The sequence below is a fragment of the Papilio machaon genome, chromosome 27, assembly GCF_912999745.1.
Source record: "Papilio machaon chromosome 27, ilPapMach1.1, whole genome shotgun sequence".
NCBI classification, from domain to species: Eukaryota; Metazoa; Arthropoda; class Insecta; order Lepidoptera; family Papilionidae; genus Papilio; species Papilio machaon.
Window position 1 is genome coordinate 297,157 of NC_060012.1, and position 24,430 is coordinate 321,586.

Sequence of the window (24,430 nt, forward strand, 5' to 3'; positions counted from 1 at the left end):
CAAAGCGATATTTACAATTCTTTTATTTGATAATCTAATATATTTTTATTGAAAAAAATAACGTTGGATAAAATAAACACAAAACTTTTATATTTCCATGTAAAACAAGAAAAACTAACCACGGTAAAATTATCTCGGTAAGTTGCAAGTGGTGCATCGGAAAAATCCCCAGCATCTCCTCCCCTTTCCCCTTCCAATAAATGTAGATAACGAGTATAATCGTTAAAAACATCGTTAACCGGCACTCGGGTCGTCTCGTTATTTATGGAAATGATCCCACGATCCGGCCTTGCCTTACCCGTTTAACGCAAAGGATGATGTTTAGACTGTACGATTTTTCGTTACCGTATCGTAGTCATGTGGAAATTATCAAAGTAGAACTAGCAATAACATCGTTGTTTGTGGAAAGGATTAATGAATATTCATACAGGTAAAATGTTGCTGTCGGTTTATGGAATTAATGAAATAAGTAATGTTGAAAGACTACACTAGTATTAACTATAACCAATGATCGTTTAGAATTTAAAATAATCCAAAGGTTAGAAATGAGATGAACAAAAGGAATTAAATCATAAGCGCAAATGAAGCTTAATATAGTTATTACCTCTACTTCTTTTAAGAATACTTATAATCGTCGTAAGATATTTTAGTAAAATCGTCACGTGATCGTGTCGTAATCTATAAACGTATTATCTGTAATGAGATGCCCGTACAGCGACGGGGCGACATAATTATGTATCCGAGTTTTTCTTTCGCTTTAATCCAAACCACAGCCGAGACGGCAGGCAGACAGACAGACAGAGATATCGAGCCTTTAATTTGATTGCGTCTGGAATCCAGACGTTTAGACTAGTCTTTTATAAAAAAAAAAGAAATCAGCATTTTTTGTGGACAAAAAAAAAAGAACAAATGAATACTGAAATTGTATCTCTCTCATGTTACACCGAACCATTTAGATTTGTTAACTCGGTCTATACCTAGACTTTTTTTAACAATGCCCCATTGTAATTTTTTATGACTAAACTAGCTTTCGTCAGAGACTTCATCCGCCAGAATTAAAAAAAATCAGTTACAAAATTATGCGTTGTTCAAAACTCATCCAGATCCGTTCACCTTCTGGAGTTACGTGATGACGTTCATGACGTGATCTATTCATTCATTCAAATACGAGGAAATATAATATTACTATTTTACCAGTGCGTATAGTATTAGGGCGCGTTCTACTGAGAATTTATGTTTATGTAACCAATAATCGATTGAGAAACGGAACTAAAAGTCGTATTTTGCAACTATGAGTAACAATTTTCTAGTACCCTATCAATAATCTATTTAAAATTATTTGTATATGCGGTATAGTGTTGTTCCCTTGGCGCAACTCCAAGGCAAAAATGAACATTGCAGGATATCTCGAGTAAATCTTGGCACCTACGACCGCTTCCTTGGACAGTCTTGACACTCAAAACTGAATTGTTTCTGATAACGACTTCTTATGTATTTCATATTTTGTACAATTTATTTATTATCCTTACTTTTTTATATCATAAGGTGGCAAACAAGTTAGCGGCCACCTGAATACGCCTAAATAGCGAAGCGACCTCTGTCCATAGATATCCGCAATTGCAGATGTGTTGCCAACCTTTAATCGACAGGCGAGGGGATGCACAGAAAGAGGATATATGCCCTTTCTCTTCGGCAAATCCATTTCCAGAAAGGGGACTAAAAATAGACCCAATTCACGCCTGTCTTCTGTGTGGTCATGGTATTGCACCGGTCGACCTGGCCCATTTGTGCACCCAACAAATATTGTTGTTGCGGCATCTACCACTGTAAAACTATTCTTAGTAAAACTAAGGTATAACTTACTAACTTAGTGTAACTTAATTATGAACCTCATGTTTCTAACGGGAAGTAGTAATTTGATCGCACCAAATGAATTGTATACCAAACTTGTTAGGTTTGAAACTTAAACTTCGGATTTATAAATTACCAGCTGTTGCTCGTGACTCTGTCCTAGCGGAATTAAAAAATAACTTAATAAGTAACCTATGTGTTCTTCCAGACTTTGTTCTTCATGTGTGCCAAATTTCATCAAGATCCGATGAGCCGTTTCTGAGATACCTTAGAACATAGTCTGGAAGAACACATAGGCTACTTATTAAGTTTTTTGTTTAATTCCCCGAGGACGGAGTTGCGGGCGACAGCTAGTTTATAATATTAGTGAGATATGTGCGTACAAAAGTATCTATTATAGTGGTTTCATTCTTCGTCTTATTTTTAGCTCTACAGTCTTTTATGGGCCTTGGCTTGATCTGTTCGTGGTCGTAATTAATTAAAATAACTTATTTAGTACAACTTAATAAAAATTTGGCCAAAATACTAAAATAATAAAAGCAAGGTTTACTTTCAAGTCTACTTTAAAAATATTTCCTTCAATTTGTAAGCTACAGTTTCAATTGAACATTTCTACACAAGCCAATAAATAACTTGGTCTTAACGATAACATTGCGGTAAGCATTAGTCGGAGTGAGATACCGTGGCGATAGGCCAACGGCAGACATCGATATCGCAGGGCGGGACAACGATATCGATATGTAGATGTAACAACACTAAAAATATAAAATGAGAAACAATAATTTATAAAGTATTTTTTTATTTAGAATAAACTAGCTTTTACCCGCGACTCCGTCCGCGCAGAATAAAAAAAAAAAAGAAAACGGGTTAAAAATTATCCTATGTCCTATTCCTGGTTCTAAGCTACCTGCCCACCAATTTTCAGTCAAATCGATTCAGCCGTTCTTGAGTTATAAATGGTGTAACTAACACAACTTTCTTTTATATATATAGATATGTCGTAGATATTTATGGATTAAAACTTGTATGTCCTAGTTTAGTATTCTATATATTTTTGACTGTAAATGAATCTTAGTTGTTGTGTAATAAATATTATCTTTGGTTAATATTTATTTAGCTACAAAGATTTTGATAGAATATATAATGTAGAACAAATTAATGTTCAAAAGGGAAGTTAATAAACGTGACTAATTATTATCGATGTAATTTAGAACATCACTAACTCGCTCATGGATTCCGCCTTAAATATTGTTTGCATTATCGCTTGCTGACGCTCGCCTGACTTACTGCGTATTGTCGGAACGTGTGTGATCTATATTACACTAGCTGTTGCCCGCGTTTTCATACGCACGGAATTAAAAAAAATATCTTATTTAGTAGCTTATTTGTTCTTCCAGATTATGTTCTACATTTATACAAAATTTCAGTGAGATCCGTTTAGCAGTTCTTGTGATGTAACAAACATCCATCCATCCATCCATCTAAACATTCGCTATTACAATATCAGTAAGATTTTAAGAAGGATAGTACAAAGTGTCTTCCTAGAATGAAAGCTGTATTAAGGCCATCTATCCAATTAATAAAATTAAACGTTTGCATTATATCGAATTTTTTTTTTTAATTTTTGCCCGTCTTTCTGTCTGTTTGTCTGTCTGTCCGTAATCCTGCGTTTGTTCCGGGTAATCATCGAAACGGCCTGACCGATTTTGACTGGACTTTTAATGGAAAGTAGTTGATGTGGGCGGGAGTATTGTTGGGTTTTTTTTAATTCCGCCTTGAGGAAGTTGTGGGCTACCTCTAGTATATACTTTACCTGACGAAAAGTCTAGACCACTTCCGTAGTGTACCAGGTTGACCTCTTGGAGTTCACGGATAACTCAGCGGTTGTACCATGGTGAGGAATGATTTTAAGATTTCACAAGTAAAACTTAAATCAGCAGAATAATTTCTGAAAAGTGTCTACAAGAAAAGTTTGGGAATCTCTGGTCTAGATGGATAGAATATTTTTAAGTAAGAATACATCTAGACATTATTTACGACTGCATCGGAAAACGTATCAGGAAAAATACAGCGAATCATTCGTTGAAGGAAACTTGTTTGAAATTCAATAACCTATGGATGCGGGTGGGGATTGGGGGGGAAGTAACTCGCCTCAACTTTAACGCAGTTCGCACTCAGCAGTGGAATGCAATTGACGTGTTCTACCTTTCTTGATATCTTTATTACAAAACTGTGATGAGGTGAATTTTTTACTGCTGACGTATTTGAAAAATCGATGTAGCAGTTTTATTCGAGTCGTACGGAATTAAGTGTCAGGAAAAGTTTGTAGGAAAAGTTATGCGTTTAAATTTATCAAGAACCATGTTTTATAACCAACAAGATTTAAACGTGACAAAATTAATTAGAGTATAACAAACCACGCGCTTTCAAAACGAGAAAATTTCCCAAAACAAACCATCCATTACGCTAATTGTGATTCAGCCTAATTTGTTACAGCCAACCTAAATTATAGATCTATCCCACAATATTATACGCAAAATCTCCAAAATCATTTCAACCTATAATGTGAAAATATGTTGCCAAAACGTTGAACCAACTTTTCTACGTGCAACGAAAAATAGTACATATCACAAAGCAATAAGGCTCAAATGCTCTGTCTCAAATAACTATCAAATATAACTAGAATAATATGTCATTACAAAATAATCTTTATCACCAAAGCATAAAACACATAATGGGAAACAGTATTAAAATAATGAAAGCCATAAACGTATAAATTCGCTGCATCCACAAAATGTACAGGGTTGACTGCGTTCCCGAATTGTGTGTTTATATGAACTGAATTTATAACCTTTATGTGTTGGTAATAAAGTTCAAAATAATTCTGTAGTCTATTAGCTATATAAATTAGATAATTTCAACTGTATTTTCATGGGGGTAAGATTTAAATTTGTACAGTGGTGATAGCAGATTGCCTCACAGAGGCGAGCTTCGATACCGACGCATTTGAATATGAAATGATTTGAATTAGTTACTATATGTGGCATAGCACGGTCCCTCGGGATGTATGAGCGTGGTTGTGAACTTAATGAAAATTCATAATATTGTAGCCGGAGCTTGTATTAAGGAAAGTTTTCAACTGCAAGGAAACAATTTGCACAATGCACTGATACTTCTTGTTGTATTTAGCACTCGAGTGCAATTTCGTATTCATTGCTTAATTTTAGGTGACCGAATTGCAATATTTCAACTGAATTCTAATTTTAATATACTAGAATTATAAATAAGCTCAAAGATCTATATATCTTCTCTGTGTAGGTCTCCCCGAAGGGTTACTATAAATATGAAACTCTTAGCCACTAATCTAACATAGCGACTCGCACTGATATATGACCTAGGAGTTATATTTGTACCGTTAAAATAATAAACCGTTAAGAAATTTTATATAACAAAAAAATATTATAAATTCATATGCATCTTAATTCCCTTTAGCAATTTGCTTGAAATTAATTTCGAAATACTACAGCATACAATTAACAATAACTGCTTACACTTTCAGTATTGCTACATCCGCGTTCGCAGCAGTGCTTCTGATTACGTCGCGTTTATTTCGGTCTAATTATACAGCGAGTTACGTAACTATTGTCTGAAAACAGCCACTTGTTTGGACATTTATATTTCAGGGACAAATTTTACGACACTTTGTGTTATCTTTTATTTTTTTCATTGTTGGCTGTTTAACTTAATTGTGCGTTCTGACTGAAGTTAAATAAAAAGTAATTTTTATAAATGTCTACTTTATTTTGATGTCTACTTTTTTAGACTTTTTTTATGCAATGTTTTGAATACTAACTTACTAATAGGCTTAGGTTCATTTTCATTAATTCCTAAAATAAGTGAACATGTGAAAATCTTAGTAAGGAAATTAAGGCTTTGGAAACCTCAACCCGACCGAGGAGCATATATAATAACTTAGGCGCCTTTTGTTTTGCTTAGCGAGTGCATAGTGCTACACCGAATGCTACGGAACGCTACGAAATGCTACGCTTTTGTTCCTTGCCGGACTTTACGTTCGCACCTAAATATTAAGATACTTGAACAAAATGTATTTGTATTTTCTTATTATTTACATAATATTCTAATTATAATATAAAGTGGAAAGATTTGATTGTTTGTTTGCATTAAATAGGCTCCGAAACTAATGAATCGATTTGAAAAATTCTTCCACTGTTAAAAAACTATCCCATGGATATGGGCTTATTTTTTAATTCACCATGAATGAATCCGCAGGCAACTGCTGCTTTAAAAGAATAAGGTTTTTTAACACTGTGTGATATCTTTTTAACGCATATTTATGCAAATCTCAAGAGGTGTGCTACAACTATACCAGAAAAAATACTTTAAATCAAAAGCTTACGTTCTATTCTAAAGAAGAAATATTCTCGTAGCTTGATTATTACTGAAATTATGTTCCTTAGACAGTACACCTGTCCTTAGTTCCAGATTATCTGGTTGCAGGCTAGTTGCCAACACGTGACGTAATTTATCCGGCGAGCATGTTCGCTAACCCGGGCTTACGCGATAAGTGGCCGAGTTATATGTATTGTAAATAATGGAGGTTTTAGTTACCATTGAAATTTATTGGCAGGGACGCTTTTACGAACACTAAATAAAAGTTTTCTCGATCTTTTAATCTGCGATGTTTTTTTAAGTGAAATCTTTATAAAGTTCGATTATTTATATTGTAAATACTAAGCATACTTTATGATCTTGTATAATATGTCAGCATAGATATCATTTTTTTATAGTATTACTAGCTGTCCCCCGAGACTCGACGAGACATTTAAAAAAAAACTTAATAGGGGTATGAAATAGATAGTAGCTGATTCTCAGACCTACTGAATATCATTATAAAAATTCATAACAATCGGTAAAGCCGTTTCGGAGGAGTATAGTAACTAACATTGTGACATGGAAATTTTATATATTAGATTAATTTTATAAAACCTTTTTTAATTGGACATTTCTATCATTTTATATATAGTAATCGAATATTGTTATGTATTGTATTAAGATACATAGCCTTTACATGACTTAGATTTTAATGGACATTTAAATGAAAAACCTTCTTTACCTATATTAAACTGAAGTCGTAACTATATCCAGGCTAAGTTTAAACTGCCATAACTTATCGTACAATAACTTTAAAACTCTTTAGACTTTATACCACAAAAGCATTATCGGATTAATTTCTTTTGATTTATTTATAGACCCCATAAAATATGGCCGACGTCGTAAAATTCTTGGAGCAAATTAGTTTTTTTAATGTACGACCGAGGGATTTTTTTTTCTTAATTCTCCGCCGTCGTATCCAAAATTATTTATAGTTTAAATTTTCACTTATTAAAAAAGAACATTATTAAAAATATATATTTTTCTTTTATTGACAAACGATATGTTTTATTTAGTAGTTAAGTATTGAAACATATAACTTACCTAAGTATATTTTTATCATAATTAAATTTATTATTTCTGGAACTTACTTACGTAATTACAGTAAGCGAGTTGAATCATTATCGTTTCACGTATTCAAAAGTAACTTGTTACGTTCAAAATGTAATTCAAACAAAACCCCATTTGGGCCAGCACAGACAAACGTTTGGAGCGTAATTTATTTTCCATTGTATAAACTTTCAGAAACATTGTGCACGGAATCAAAACAGATTCATAACAACTTTACAAATAAAGCCTTTATTTGAATTTTTTATAATTTAACTTCATTCACAGAATTATATTTTAATATCAAAGGTTTATTTGTACAGAGTAGAATATGTATTAAAATTATTAGCATGCTTTAACGAATGACTAATAATCAGTTGAATGTCTAAAAATGTGATTAATATTCCATTCTGATTAATTTTGACTTAAAAGATTTAAAGAAATAATAACAATGTTTGTTCAAACATTTCAAATGTATGGACAAATTTTCTATTTTATTAAAACCGAAAATTTTACGCCTGTCCTATACCTATACTATCGCAAAGGTACGATAACTGTACCTTTATTAATAATAAATTATCATAAATTACCTTCGACGCTAGTAATATGCAAATAAAGGTAAAAATTCTTCTTGTTGAAAACTCTGTTAGGCTCTAACAAAAATCTCGCATAGTTGTTCATTAATACTCCTTTTATAAAGTACAAATATTTGTTCATGGTTTCAAATATTTTGAAATTACCTTTTTTGTCGAATATACATAATCAGCTCACTATACATCCCCACCGAGGGACTCGAAGCTTACCCTAAGTTAAGGGTGACTAGGCCATAGTCAACCACAGCGGCCCAATGCGGGTTGACATCATCGGATAAATGTACATCGCGTAATTCGAACCCAGGACCTGTAGATTACAAGCCAAATGCTTAATCTCTGAACCACCGACGTCGGTATAAATATATATTGTCACACTGCCCACATAGTATATATATTTTCTACGAAGTAATCTAATCAAAATATATTAAGGAAAAAGATTTTTAATTTATTTTTAAACGTTCGTCTAATAAAGTATTCGTCGAGAGATATTATTACTGCGGGAATATTTTATGGTAATATTACCGTAATTAGGAAGGTGCGGACCACACTGCCGGGAATATGGTAACAATTTGCTCCAAGAGTCGGTAAACGTTAACGGGAACGAAAAACGGAGACTGATTTAATGACTATTAAAATTGTTGGTATTCGGAATACTGAGCTTCTTTTCTTATTATATTTTTGTTCTTAATTGCTGAATTTAGATTTTATTAAACATTTTAATTCTATTTCAAATATCATTCGATAAGCCGTCTCGGAAATACCTTCAAACATCCATCAAAACATTCGCATTTATAATATTAGTAAGAAGTAATGAAATAACATTTTATTGAGTTTTTTACTAAAAATGAACGAATGGAACGAACGATTTTAAAGAACGAATGGAAAATATTAGTCGTCATAACCTTTTTAATCTAGTTTTCGAGTAAATTTTAAAATACTAAAGTGTTACATATAACATTACAGTTTATTTGATTAAAATTACAAAATGTTTAAATCGTTGTTTTAAAAAGCAGACAATAGATGGCGCTTTTTCACATGTGACATTAGGGATTCCTTTTAAACCTCAGTAGAGATTTCTTTTAAATTAAAGTTAGGTTATAAATTGGTTTGTTACGTAATAACATCAAAATAGTTTCGAAATTTAAGATACATACAAATTCTTAAAACAGTATTCGAATTGCAAAAATTCCGGTAGCGTCGTAAATTTTATCATTCTACTTACGAAATTTCTAATCACATCAAAATTAAACCGTATTCCAATCGTACAAAGTATACTTCCGTATGCGAATAGTAAAGAGACGCATTCACAAGTAAATATTTCAAAAACTTGAATTTTTATTGAAACTGCCAATGTATTCGAGTTTGGGAATCGGTTTTCTGAATGATTTACTACAAAACTTTTGACTGTGTACAAACTATAAGGAGATAGTTCGTGCCAATACAAAACTGAAATATAAAAAAGGTTATTTTTAGTTAAAACACAACAAGTTATAAAACGAAAAAATTTATTGAACAACAATATAAATAAAATTGTTTCTTTCTTTTCCTATTTCATTTTTCAAAACCAAATAAAGGCATAAAACTTTAAACCAAAACTTAGGGCAATGGTTTGTTTTAAAGTTAATTATGTGATACTTAGCCGGATGGATGTTTGTTTGAAGGTATCTCTGGAACGGCTCAACGGATCTTGATGAAATTAGGCACAGATGTAGAACATAGTCTGGAAGAACATATATGCTACTTATTAAGTTTTTTAATTCCGCACGGACGGAGTCGCGGGCGACGGCTAGTACAATTATAAATACCAAGATTAATAACATCTAAATTATCGTTATTTATTTTATAATTATTTTACAAAACCTATTCTCGTTCAATCAAAACGACAATAATATTCATACAAAATTAATTTTATACTTCATAGGCGTCATTTGTCAAACCAATCTTCATAAAAAATGGGACCCATCTGCAAGCACTTCCTTTCGATTAAAATAATTTTTATCAAAATCGGACCACCAGGGGCGGAGCATCGCGGTAACACACATAAAAAAAATACAGTGGAATTGATAACCTCCTTCTTTTTGAAGTCGACTAAAAAGAGACAAACAATATTGTAATTTTTGTAGAATTTATAATCATATATCAACTTTTGTAGCTATTCTATGTGACATTGTTTCACAAATAACTGATTACAACAGACAACAAACAAATAGATAAATACAAACACGCGGCGTCAGCAAGATAAGGTCTTGATCAAACACCACAGTAACTGTAAGCATAAAGAACTTTGTTAAGGTTGGGAATAAACAGTTGAAACACAAAGATAGATAATGTGTGTGTAAACAAAATATTTCATGCATAAGTTAGAAAATTCTGTATATATTTTTTAAGAAATTGCACGAACGAATTTGATATAAAGCTATTTAAAAAATATTTTAATATGAATTATTAGCTTTCGCTGGCGAATTCGTCACCGCGTAATAAAAAATAAACTTTTTAATAGCCAATGTGTTCCTTCAGAAAATATATTTCATCTATACTAATCTAGATCATTGCAGCCGTTCCGGAAACTTTCGTATTTATAATATTAGTAAGATAGTAAGATTTTCGAATTTCGATCGACTTTCGGTCGATCAATTTCGGTCACTAATTAGAGAAACTATATTATGTCAGACATAAACAGAGGCCAATAATTTTAATAATAATTACTTTATGACAACGATTGTCATCCAAACAAACCAGCAAAATTGGCGCGAAATATGACAGCTGCGACGCGACGGTTACGCGTTTATGAGGCGCGTTGTGTGCAAAATAAAATTAATTAATTTATCAAAAGATATAATTAATACTACACTAAGATGATTTTTAATTAATATTATAGCTTTTTAGCATTCAGTATCGTTTAATACTTTCTTATTTAGTTTAACTTATTTTTGAACATGAAAATAGTTTATACTTTATAACTTAAGAAATAAAAGTTAAAATAATATACGATTTATTTTAATAAATTGTAAAGCTAACTGTGTTCGTTACATGCAGCCCTCTTACGAAGGCTTTCGCGGCCATTCTCCGCGAGGTTGTAGCGGACGTAAACTTCCACTTAGTTAAACACTTGGCACGACTTAGCTTCGTGACGCCGCAGCCTTTGTGCCTGATGAAATATCGCACCGCTTTGTCCAACAGCTATGTTATATAGCAAATAAAAGCTATGCTACCACTGCCTTGTACTGAAATTAGAACGTAGAGTCGTTTATTTAAAAAAAAAAAACTTACAGTCATTCATTATCTTTCTAGGTCCCCATAGTAGGGTAGAGGGCGTCCACAGTGCGCCACCGTCTTACTTTATTTTGGGCTCTACATTTGTAATTTTTAGTATTGTAAACTTTACAAATGAAAAAAACTGATTTGCTTTGAGTTTTCAATGTACTAATAACAATCAACCTAATAATAACTAGCGATCTTTGGGGGAGGCCTATGCCCAGCAGTGGGTGTAACGAGGCTGAATGAATGGTTGGATGGAATAATAACAACAATAACAAAATAATTAAGTAATAGACTAACGAGACGATAGTAAAATAATCATAATGTAATCATTGCTATTATTATTAATTCTCTGTATGTTTATTCAAATCATTGTTTACTTTGATACACAAACTGACACCAGATGTCGATACTGTAATCCGCTAAATTGGCGCGAATTATGACAACTGCGGTGACTGACATTTAACGTGCGTTCACAAATACTGCTTGAACAAATATTGATGCTGTATGTATGTTATGTTTTAGTAAAACTATTATTAAAAAAAAGATTACCATTTATTTTTGTAAAAAAATTGTTTTATTAATTCAAAATAAAAAATAAAAATTAAATTATAAATTTTTATGTCCTTCATTTGGTTTGATTCATTAAAAATATTAAGCTCCAGACTAGATACTCCACGACTTCTAATTATTATTTTTTTAATCGATGTTAAATTATAATTTTCATTGAACAAGTATTAACTAGAAATATTAATTAAAATTTGCTTTTAGAGAGAAAACATAAAAATGTGAAACAAATTTTTACTAAATTCGGGGAACTCATTTCGTTTCACTTACAATGAAATAAAAAACCTAGCTTAAAAACTTGTAATTAAAAGAATATAGGTATGTTAGTTTATGCAAATATATATTTCGTTTTCGATATACTTTACTTTGAAACTTGAAAAAATACGATTTTAGATTTTAAAAAAACGTTTTAAAGAAAAATATTTAACTCCCAATCGCGGTCGTTTAATTGAGTACACCATTGGAGTATATTTGTCAATCATTTAGATTTACACTAAGAATTCTTCTTAGTGACCATTTAACATAAGTGGTACTAAAGTAGCAGTATAATAGATCAGATTTTGTGAGTGATTTACTTGGAAACTTTCAAATACTGGGTTATTTCAGTCAGCACAAAGGTTCTTTGTAAAAGTTTTCTACTACTTCAAACTGGAAACAAACGAGCCAATAAGAGGCTAAGAGGACACGATCAATTACTTTCAACTTGTAATAAAAGAAATCAAAATATACTCATACTAATGATTTGCAAAACATACATTTTTATTTAATTCTACGCAGATGAAGTCACTGTCAATTTATACTATATCGCATAAAGCAAAGAAAGCTTACAATATATTTATGTTAAAATCGTAAGTAAAAGCTACTAATTCACAAAACAACAAAGTAAATCAAACATGACCCGAAATTCGAATTAATACCAACAACATTAATTTCACAACATTCGTCAACGCGTCTTCAACACTAAAACAAACAATCAAACCGCGCCGCGATGACAAACAGCGCCCCTCATAAACGCGCCACAACTGACAGATGTCAGCGCCGTCAGTTTTCCCGCCAATTTCGCGCTTTGTCGACAGACGCTGTCAAAGCACGCTTACGGATAAATTTCCTAATTTAGAATACACCTATCTTAAATGTTGAATTATATAAATCTTAGTTTGGGTAGACATAGACAGATCTTTAAATATTCATCTATAGTCAAGACAAATGTGTTACATATATTTTAGTAACTTCTTTGACTCATTGTTGACATTTGGTTTCAACCACTGATCTCTACAAATGGAGAGGCGATTGCATAGAAAAGTCTCACACTCTACGTTTCGATTTAACGCGCCTGTTTTGTTAGGTGACAGTTCATTCTATGTATGTATATTATTAGTCGAATCCACAACCGCTACAATTAGCGCCAAAATGGTGAAAATCAAATAGGCACAAAAACTACGTTTTATAGCCAGTCCATTTATAGAGGTTAGCGGTTTCAACTAACAGTAGTTTTGTTGTCTCTCTATTTCAATGAGAAGGAAACGGATGGCAATATGTGTCCAATACAAGTATAAAACCTTCAGATAATAATACACATTTTGTAATCACTTCTTAAGCATTTTAACGTCGAGACTCTCAGTTATTTACACTAACATTAACCTATGAATAAATAAACAAAAACTACTCTTGTATTCAGTTATCAATAAGTAAAAAAAAAGAAAAAAGAGACACGAAACTTAGAATAATAAATGTTGTCCCATTTCACTTTGTCCCTTTTTACGTTCTCAATAAGAGAAAACTTGTCTAAACTTGACACATGTTCTCTCGTTATGACACTTTAGTGTTTTTCTCGTGACATCTGACAGGTAGACAAAATGGCCGCACTTCATTTTTTATGTACTTACAAAGAAAGTCAACATCTATTCACACAATTTCAATGATTTTAATTAATGATTCATCGTAATAAATCAAACAAGATTTTATTTTAATTAACAATACGGAAATTAAATCAAAAAGAATTACATTGAATATGCAAAACTTAAAAAAAACTATTAACCTCTTTAACTTTAATATGGTGATGTAAAAAATAATAGGTGAAAACTACTAAATAATTAAATAATTATAGTAATAATTTAATAGATTATAATTATTTTTTATCAAGCTATTAATACACTTTGATTTCATTTCGCGAGTACAAGAGTAATACAAAAATGTTGAAATAAGAAAGTGCGTTATACGATAATACAAAATTAAATTAAAAACTTTCTAAGGCGCACAATTATTTCACACATGTGAAGTGCCTAAAACTAATAAAAAGCCAGTGCGGCGTAAATCACATCTTATTGCCTCTCCCACTTGATTCAGTCCCGATATTCGCGTCAGCAATTTGTTTCTGTGCGTTTACATTGTTATAATACTTGTACAAAAACATATCTTGACAATCTAACTTCTTATCCACCATGAAAAGCAAAGTTTTTGAGATTTGTTGGAGGAGGGGACGAATAGTAAGGGGAAATATTATCTTTCTGTATCCTCCTCCGTCCATTAAAGTTAGGCAACGCATCTGCAATTGAAAATATCTATGGGCAGCGCTTGACGCTTGGTCACCTTATAACATTAAAAAAAAATACTTTTGGACAATGAAATCTCGTGATAAATTTTTAATTCAAATGCTCTACATGTCTTAATATTGAAGTAGTTGTGGAAAATGTGTCTTAACAATGAAAAAAATATAAAGTTTACATTTAATAAGTCGATTTCTTTTGATTGTAGCTATGTTGTTACACAAGCAATTTGATACCGTATTATATACACTGTAATGGTGTTTTTGGCTTGTATGTCAATATAAGTTTTGCTAAGGCAGACTTTTTATACGAGAAGTTAAATTTTAAATTGAACCAGTGTAAGATGTCTGGCTGGCGGCCAATTTCACCTGCACCTTATTGTTTGACTAACGAGACTTTGGCCTTACTTCAGCTTTCTTTTTGAGGTAAAAGATGGCGCAGGATTCGATGTATTTTTTTTACCACTACTTGTTTAAAGAAAGAACATTGTATCTATAATAATCTAATAAGCATATATACTATAAATGATAGCGAAAAGTAGAATTAATTTTCCGAACACACATACGTTCGGGTTACACATCCTTCTGGCCACCGCGCAGCGCGCCGATCTTGGGCCGCCGAAATATTTGAAAATATACCCGTTACTCGTACAATATATACAATAATGAAGAATAAAGGAATGAAGAGGGACACGAATAATTTACAGGATAAATTATTTTTATTTAGTACTTTTACGATTAGTTTCTACGCTTGATACTACAAAGCTCTGCTTGTTTCGGGAGTCCCTAGGAGGCAGCAGGAGGGTTGTTTTTTAAATATTGAAAAATAATGTAAAAAATAGAATTGAAAGATAAAAATTGAGCCCAAAATTTTAAGTGCGTTAAATCAGCTAACTTTGTTAAATATGAGATCGCAATGAGCTTGATTCGTGATTGTTTCAATGTACACTCGGTTACAAAACTTTTATCGATCACGATAATATTGTTCATTATCCACAGTAGGTGTCTGACCATAAAAAACTTAGACAATGTTTCAATAACATATTAACTTAAACATATATTAACCCTTTTATCGCATCCTGATATTCACATTACCAGAAATCATGATCATTGAAATTTATATACATATTCATTTATTTCGAATTTGCTTTCGAGTTGCGATATTGATAAATAAATAATAAAGTATATATACCGGAAGCAGTTTTGATGATACGCAATCAATACATAGTATAAAACAAAGTCGCTTTCGCTGTATGTCCGTATGTATGCTTAGATCTTTAAAACTACGCAACGGATTTTGACGCGGTTTTTTTTAATAGATAGAGTGATTCTTAAGGAAGGTTTGTATGTATAATAAATGCATAATATAGTAGAGAAACACTGATAAATTTAAAGTTTTCTAATGTGATGTCGTAAATAAGCACGTTTTTTTGCGCTTATATTGCAAGCGCTGGCTGAACCATACGAGATAGACCAAAATAATGTACTACAGTATTGTTCACCTTAAAAAGTTCAACAAAAAAGTCCGTGATGGTATATGTCTATCTCTTAGGGATAACCCAGTATAACCATTTTTATTCTTTTACGAAGTGATTTTAAACAATACAGCATTAATCCTTATCCATTTAAGTACCTTAAATAAATTGTGCATTTATTCTGTAGTAGGTATATTTTGCATTGCACCCGTGCGAAGCCGGGGCGGGTCGCTAGTTAAGGATAAAACATAGTCTTTTATAACCACTTTGACGTCCATTACATCAATCACCGGCAGTTAAAAGGTTAAACTAATCATTTTCTAACTGTATTTATGGAGCAAGGCACTATATTTTTGACATTTCGCACTCAGTTAACTAGCGATACCGCATCGAACATAACATAATTCTATATTACAAAAGTAAGCTTTTCTGTAGGCTTCCAAAAAAATTGCACATAATTAATTAAATTATGAATAAACTTATATTCTTAATTGCCCAATTATTTTTAAAATACTTTCGTGTGCGACAGTACTTTTTCGATTGAGGCAAATAATGACAGGAGTTTTAAAGTTCATTAGTACAGTCAGTACAGTATTTATAGAAAAATATCGGATTCCTCAATAATTGGACGTCGGAACGAGGGCTTTTATTGCATATACTTTTACGTCATTATCATGTTTTTCATTTCTGTCTACCTTCTTACCAATTAGCGTCCTCAATTATCTGCATTTAATTTTTAAACTTAATTTCATGTTTTCAATACATTTTGTACCATTACTTGTTGTAATAATTTTAAACTCTATCTACATTCGGATAGAGTTCAAAGTGAAAGAACAACTATAAATTAATCATTTGATTACTTAAACTAAGTACAGTTCAAAACAGATATGAAAAGAAATTTCTTCCAACTTCCCTTGTATTTGACTGGCTTAGGTTCGGGCTTACTTGAGCTAAAGATTCGGTTCGCCTTTGGGTATATTATTACATTCTTCTCATTTTGTTCACAGTAAAACCTCAGTCAGTAGAAGTGAGAACTGGTGACGGGCAAGTGCTGGCAGATGGTGCTGTGCTGGGTCCTTTGTTGGAACGGACAAGGGTCAACGTGTCCTGTCTGGTGCGGGAAGGGAAACCACAGCCGAAGGTCGCCTGGTATTTCAACGGCAAGGAAATGTTAGATGGTAAGTACCTTTATTCTTCTATTTCAGTCTACTTAAAGGACGTTGAACATTGTTTCTTCACCTCGAGCTGCGAATCTTTGGGTCCCAAGACTTATTAGGATAGATCGCGAGCAGAGGCGGACTTACGTAAGATTCTGTAGGATCGTCTTAGGGCGAGCAGTAAAATATACCCTAATGGTTTTCTGAAATTTATATTTAGTCGCCTAAAATCCTAATTAATTTTATACATTCTTAAATCCTGTATTCATCGACTATTGTCTTATTAATGTTTAAAGAAAATCGGTGTAGGTAATTTTGGCATACAATTAACAGCCCCTCTCAGTCAGTTAATGGTTACTCAATGCCTTTACTTAGGGTCGCCCTTAAATACCAATACAATTTTAATTCGGATATAAAGCTCTTGTGTTTTTCTAAATTTATAAATAAATCCTTAAAACGTTAGGATTAATCTCCATAAAATATACTTTACATTACTGAAACGTATTTAATATGCGCTGTAAAGATATAACAGCCTCCCGAGACGGCTACTGTTAGATTCATGGCGCATTAGTTCACGTTCAATTAAGACAACGCGTTGAATGAGCCAATAAATTGTGGTGCTACTTCAAGATGTTTATGAGAGATTTTAAATAGTTATAGCTGGGAAATGTCGGTATTTTTTTTTAATTAGAAAAAAGCAAATTTATGTTAAAAATCAATAAAGATCTTGTTTCGTTAAATCGCAGGATTGAGTTAATGGATAATGGATTTAATTTAAGGAAATTTAACTTGATATATTTTTGTTTTATGAACACAAATAACATTTATAATATTTAAAGTCTAACAACGACTCTTGAATAGAAAAAAGTAAACCAGAACTTCAAGGTCTCTATTGACGAACACGCTACAAACGACGTATAAAAAATAAAAAATAAACTTGTCCGTAGAATAACCAGACAATTAGTAATAGTAAAATAGTAATTTTACAATTTACTAGTTACTATATTATGAAAAAATCTAACAACTTTAAATGACGTAACATTTTAATAAAATCCCGTTCAAAGCTTATCGTATCCGCACAGCACTAATAATATTGAAATGGATCGCACTAAAATTTCAATTAATGGCCAACTCTATATAATTGATAGGTCGTTCAAATTGCAGCAACTGTATTTATTGTTTCGATTATCGTATAATGAATGCGTTAAGCTAAACAAACTCTTTGGTTATATGATATGAGCATTGATCTCTATTGATTTCATTACATTAATTCTATCACTATTATTAGTTAGAATCCTCGCCACCGCTATCAACCGCAACAATCAGCGCCAAAATGGCGGAAATCAATTAGACACAAAATACCACAGCCTATAGCCCTTCCACATATAGTAAGTGGATATGAGTTAATGCATGATGGTAATTTTCCGGTGCAATATCACGACCAAACATAAGACAAGCGTGAATAGAAGTGATGCTGCGTTTCGTCTGATTAGTGTCATCCTCATCAGCCTAAGTTCGTTTCTCAGCGATTGCTACAATACCCAGTCCTGTGCCGCCTGCATCCTGTTGTATGTGTGACGCCAATTCTAGTCCTCTTCAGAAAAAGTATAGAGCAGATGTCTATGGACAGTCGCTTCGTTATTTTAGCGAAGTTAGGTGCTTGCTAGCTTATTCGCCACCTTTCATAAAAAGCTTGATTAATATTATAAATGCGAATGTTTAGATGGATGGATGGATAGATGGATCTTTGTTTGAAGGTATCTCCAGAACAGCTCCACGGATCTCGTTGAAATTTGGCATAGACGTAGATCATAGTCTGGAAGAACACATATGCTACTTGAAATGTTTTTTTTCTTCCGTGCGGAAAGAGTCGCGGGCAACAGCTAGTCTTCTATATTTCTGCAATAGGATCACATTATCATGATCTGATCAATGTTTTAGAAACAAATATAATGTAATAATATTAATTTATCACAGATAGTTTCCACGGACGTATGACCACGAAGTACACGTTCGGAAATTGTCTCGATTTAGTTGTGATTAAGGTTAATTAGAGCGAATGAATCGGTTACATCTCCGGGTATAGATTGACCGCAAATCCACTGCGGTAGCTAATTTGGAACGTACAGCATGAATACAGAATCCGTGCACGATTTGTAATTTATCGTTAGGCAGAGCATAAATGGTATATCGGATGCGGGTATTCGTAATTCTAAACTATCGTTTCGTAAACGGTGGTATATTTTGAAAGCACCGCAGTTTGTTAATTTAGATTATTGGTGATTTTACTCTGTTTCGTATCGTGCTAATTGATTGCGTTTAAAATTTAATACGTTATTTATAATTCTAGCAAATAATTCATACAAATAACAGATTGTATTTTACAAAGATATTTTTTTGTTTCTGCTATATGTATTTATTAATTGTATAACAATTTCTCCAATAAAACATTAGATATTTTATCCATTTGTCTTTACTTTAGACAATCTTTTTTGTTAATAATAATATTTATTAAATTAAAAACCGCAATACCCGACTGACGGACTAAAACAATCCTCCTAAATCAGTCTGGTAATAAGGCATCATCTTCCTGACCTATCAGGTACGGTCGGTGCATTAGATTTTTATCCTCCATGTCGATCTACCTTTTGACATTCCCTTCTTAATCATGTCACCTTCTATCCAATCCATCTATCTCTTACTTCGGGTAATAAAACAATCGGGTAAAAAATATCAACGAATTACAATAGAGTAAAAAGTAAAAACCCATATAAAATGGTTCTAAAAATGCCAAAGCTAAACAAAATTCTTTGTAAGTTTCATAACAAAACCTTAGTGTAAACGGAAGGCGTCTATTTAAGTTAGCTTTAAACCTCGCTTTAGTATTCAAAGGGGGTATGAGTGAACGGCGCGGTTCACGCTAAAATGTTTATATTTGGGTCGCGAGTTCGAAACGCGTTTTATTGTTTCAACGCCCATCGGTACATCGGAATACAAAGTAAAGGCGTTGCAACGATTGTTCAATTTGATTTTAAAACGATTTCTTGATGGAATTTTGTTATTAGTTTTTCTATTTACACAACGACAGAATATCTAGATTACTACATTAATAAAATGAAAATGTAACGATGCAATGCTTTACTATTTTAACTACACAATTAAGATTACCTTCTGTACTCAGAGTAACAAAGAGAGCCTTAGTCTAGTTTTCTACCATACTCTTACTGCACAAGTCAAGGTTCGTTAATTAATTTCTAAAAATTATGACTGAGGACCTTCGCACAAAAAACCTTAGCTACCTGACGATTTTAATCTCTAAGCAACAATGCCATGAAGGTTCGGACACAGAAATTTCGTAGAGAGCGGTAGTCACTCGTTACCTGTTTATCTAGATCGTAGATGCAAAAGTTGTAGCAATTTTCGAATCAATAAATTTGACATTTGACAATTGTCAGGTTATGTCTGTACCGACTCGTGTCAGTGTTGGATCGCGCGCTACGTGATACTCGAGACAAAAGGAACGAACATCCGTAATTTGCGTAGCTTTCTGTACGTAGCGCCTAAATCTACAATAAGAGTCCCCTTAGTGACCAATTAACTATTGTTTGGGACAGTAAGTTGTGGTCGCATGTTAATTGTTTGAATTAGAATTACCCAACACTATAGTTCGTATTACCCTTATTTAATATTCAAATCTGTCGTATCAGAGGCAATTATTTATTAATTATTATGAACTGGGAATTAGCCGGTTTGTGTTCGGTATTACGGTAGGCCGGTGGAAATCCACCTTAAATGTGATATTCAATATAAAGGAATCGTGGGGTAATTTACTATGATTCTAATTTCAGATTTTGTACTTTGTTATAGGCGTTTTGAAATATTAATAAAATAACTAATAATTACCCGCGATTCCGTCCGCGCGGAAATAAAAGAAAAATGTTTGTTCTTCCTGGTTATGTTCAACATCTGTGCCAAATTTCATCAACATCCATTCAGCCGTTCTGGAGATACCTTCACATAAAAATCCATCCGTCCATCCAACAATCTAAACATTCGCTTTTATAATATTAGTAAGAAGTAAGATGAATTTAAAAACTAATATTTAATCACTCAGAGACGATTAAGTTACTTAGAAAATCTTTTACTGTGAAAATAAGAGACACCAATAGCAATAATTTGACTCTGAGTACGCATTAAGATAGCCAAAGTTAGTACAGCACAATAACTATAAAAAATATACTTTCTTTTAACATACTTTATAAATAAATTTAATAGTGTTTTAGATCGCTTAAACGTGTTCTCATGAAGGAAATTCTGTTCTTCCGTTCAGTAACAAAGTCCATGACTCGACTTGAAATGCCCGCTAACACGATCAAAGCATAGCTTTCTTTGAGAATTGAGAAATTCCGAGAAAAAACCAGCAGAATTATCTACTTATGTGTATAATTATCTACTTATTTTGTGGTAGTGAGGAAAAAAAGTATTTACACTACAAAATTTGAAAGTAAAAAGTTTTGTTTGTTTGTAACCAATAAACTCGAAAACTACTGGACCGATTTCAATCATTCTTTCACCATTAGAATACTACATTATCTCTAAGTAACATAGACTATATTTTATATTGTTCCAAAATGTCTAAAATAAAAAACTAGGCTTAAACATTATTGACAATCAAAACCAAAACACAATAAAGACGAGGAATTCATCAAAGTTTCATATCAAATTCTATTAAGCTTAGTTATTTCGTAAATATGTCTGAGAATGTTCTAACAATAATTCAATAACACAGACAGACAGTATTCAATGTAACTATATAGATATTGGATGCCAATCAGAGATAGACGTTAGATTCCAACGCTCGACCACATTCACATTGATACGTGAAATTTCAGAGATAGTCGATACGATTTCTTTATTCAAGTCTTCAAACAAAATTAGACTTTAAAGTCTAACGTTTAAAGTTTAAATTACAATGTCAAATTAAAAACAAACCCATTGAGACAACGTTTTTTATGGCCCACAATTACCCTCTACTTGGATTATACTTTTCCAGTTTTTTAGTATTTTTTTTTTACTAAAATACTCCAATCTTATAAATGCATGTATGCATTAACCAATGGTTTCGGAGGATAAAATCTGTGTATAAACCTAATTGTTAACCCTGTCAAAATCTTTGACAAAAGATACGTTTTAAACGGGGACTTAGGTCTCAGAAACCCACGATAAGTTGATTCCATTTTGACCTTATAATATATTCGTGGCGATCTTCAGGGGAGGCCTATGCCCAGCAGTGGGCGTTACGTGGCTGACAAGAACAAGAAAACATTCTAATTTAATTGCACAAATTTCGACGAGTTTCGATCAATTCGTAATTTTGCTTTTTCAAAACACGCATTCCTGTGTTGCGTTTTTAAATAAAAATATTTTATACTTAATAAATAAAGTATAACTTATTATGTTCGTATAAAATATTACCGTATCACTACTGAAAATTCTTCTCATACACATAAAGACTTCCGGTAAGGTTTCCGGGTGGAGCCAGACGCGGCGATATTTTCCGCAGGCTGTTATGCAGGTCGCGTCGGCAGGTGACATACGGCGCGCCTCTCGTGCATACGTAACTTAAATAGCTTAAAGTTACGCTATCAGTACTTATTCATGATAACAATAAGAGTGGTAACAACTATTTAGCAGTGCGTTTCCACTGCAATATCTGTACAAAAAGATGACATGCTGTTATTAAATTAGTCAGCAGTGTAATCCCAAAGTAAGAATTCAACTAACGTTGTAGATACTAAGGAAAACAACTAAAATTGTCCCCTACTAATTGTTTTTTGTGATATAAACTACATATTTGCCTCATAAAAAATTCCTTATTTTCATATAAACGTTTAGTTAGTTCATAGCATTTCACAGTAGTTAGTTAATTAACCCCTACCACGAGAATAAGAACTAAAAATATTGTTGAAATAAGCATTGGAATTCGAGAGTCGTAGTCGAACAATTCGACTTCATTTATCCGTATTGATATATCGTAGACCATTTGTGGAGGGACACCGCCTTCGATATTCATACGTGTAATTTCAGCTATCGACCTGCACTATGAATACGGTCTGGTATTTAAACAATTTAAATAAACACCTAATGTCTATGTTGTTTGAGTTCAAATTTCAATGACATTAAAAGACAATATCCATCTTGATAGTTTTATTTTCTTTTCGATACGCTCGCCTCTGAACGTTCAATACTAATCCCTTTTTTCCTTTCGGCTTTTGGTCTATTTTTTTGATAATTCGATCTGAAAGATCTCTTTATTTCAGGCTTCGATAAAGTAAATATAACAAAACCTATTCTAGTTTTTTTTTCATCAAATATCACCTTATCACTGGATAACTAATTATTCTAGTAATCATTTAAAATAAGTTCTAGATTTATGTTAGGATGTTGTTCACAATAGTCTAATTTGTGAAATCGAACCCAAACCCCGAAAGATATCTGTACCCTTAATCATCAAGGCTAAGTTGATTTTTTGTTATACTATTCATCATCATCAGCTATACATCCTCACTCTCGGGGCTCGGAGCCTACCTTAAATTAGGCGTGACTAGGCCATAATCAACCACGCTGATCCAGTGCGGGTTGACTTCACACTTATCATTGAATTTCTTCTCAGATATGTGCAGGTTGCATCACGATGTGGTTCATTTTCCTTGACCATAAGAAGAAAATAATACTATTACATAATTAAATATTTTAAATAGTTTAAAGTTGCCATATTAAAGAATAAAAAAAAATGTATATAACATTTCAACTTGTACAAAAATAAAAATAAAATTTGTTTTCATTTAATCGATATACGTTGAATCGAAATGTGATGTATTTGAAATATTGAAAGAAACATAGAAATGCACTTTGTGTTCAAATGTTAAAAGCCTAGAATATTTTGCAGACGAGCTTCGAATGTTTTCAATGTAGCTACAGGGAAAGTATTCGCAAATTCCATTCTTGTGTACTACTAGCTGACACTCGCGACTTTGTCCGCCGACATTACTTTTGACAAAACTATTTCCGTTTAAAACAAATTGTTTGATATAATAATATATTGTTATATTAAACATTTTTTTTAAAAGGAGATTTTAGAAAAACCATACGTGTTTATCACATTCTTCCACTTTGTGTCTAGGAGTACAGTCGCATTCAGTCGGAATGTTTTTTAATTAATTAATTGTGTTTTTATACAAGCATTTAAAGAAATACAGTTTAAGGTTTATTTAATTTTAAATATGTGCATTGTATCTTACTAATATTATAAATGCGAAGGTTTAAATGGATGGATGTTTAGACTATAACCGGTCATATATGATTATATATTTAAATAAAATAAACTGTAAACCTCTCCAAAACTTACTAATTGATGTATTACATAATAAACTAGTATAATTTGTAATAAAAACGTGATGAGCTACATTGAAACAGGATTTAAAC

At 32.4% G+C, this 24,430-nt stretch overlaps 1 protein-coding gene across 4 annotated transcripts in view; it reads left to right on the forward strand.

Annotated features, from left to right (window-relative positions):
- Positions 1 to 24,430, forward strand: part of LOC106711761 (hemicentin-1) — a 342,091-nt gene that overhangs the window by 243,043 nt on the left and 74,618 nt on the right. For all 4 annotated transcript variants that reach the window (XM_045684717.1, XM_045684716.1, XM_045684718.1 and 1 more), the window contains exon 5: positions 16,796 to 16,966. In XM_045684717.1, coding sequence (XP_045540673.1) covers positions 16,796 to 16,966 — 171 coding nt within the window. The remainder of the gene's footprint in view (positions 1 to 16,795; positions 16,967 to 24,430) is intronic.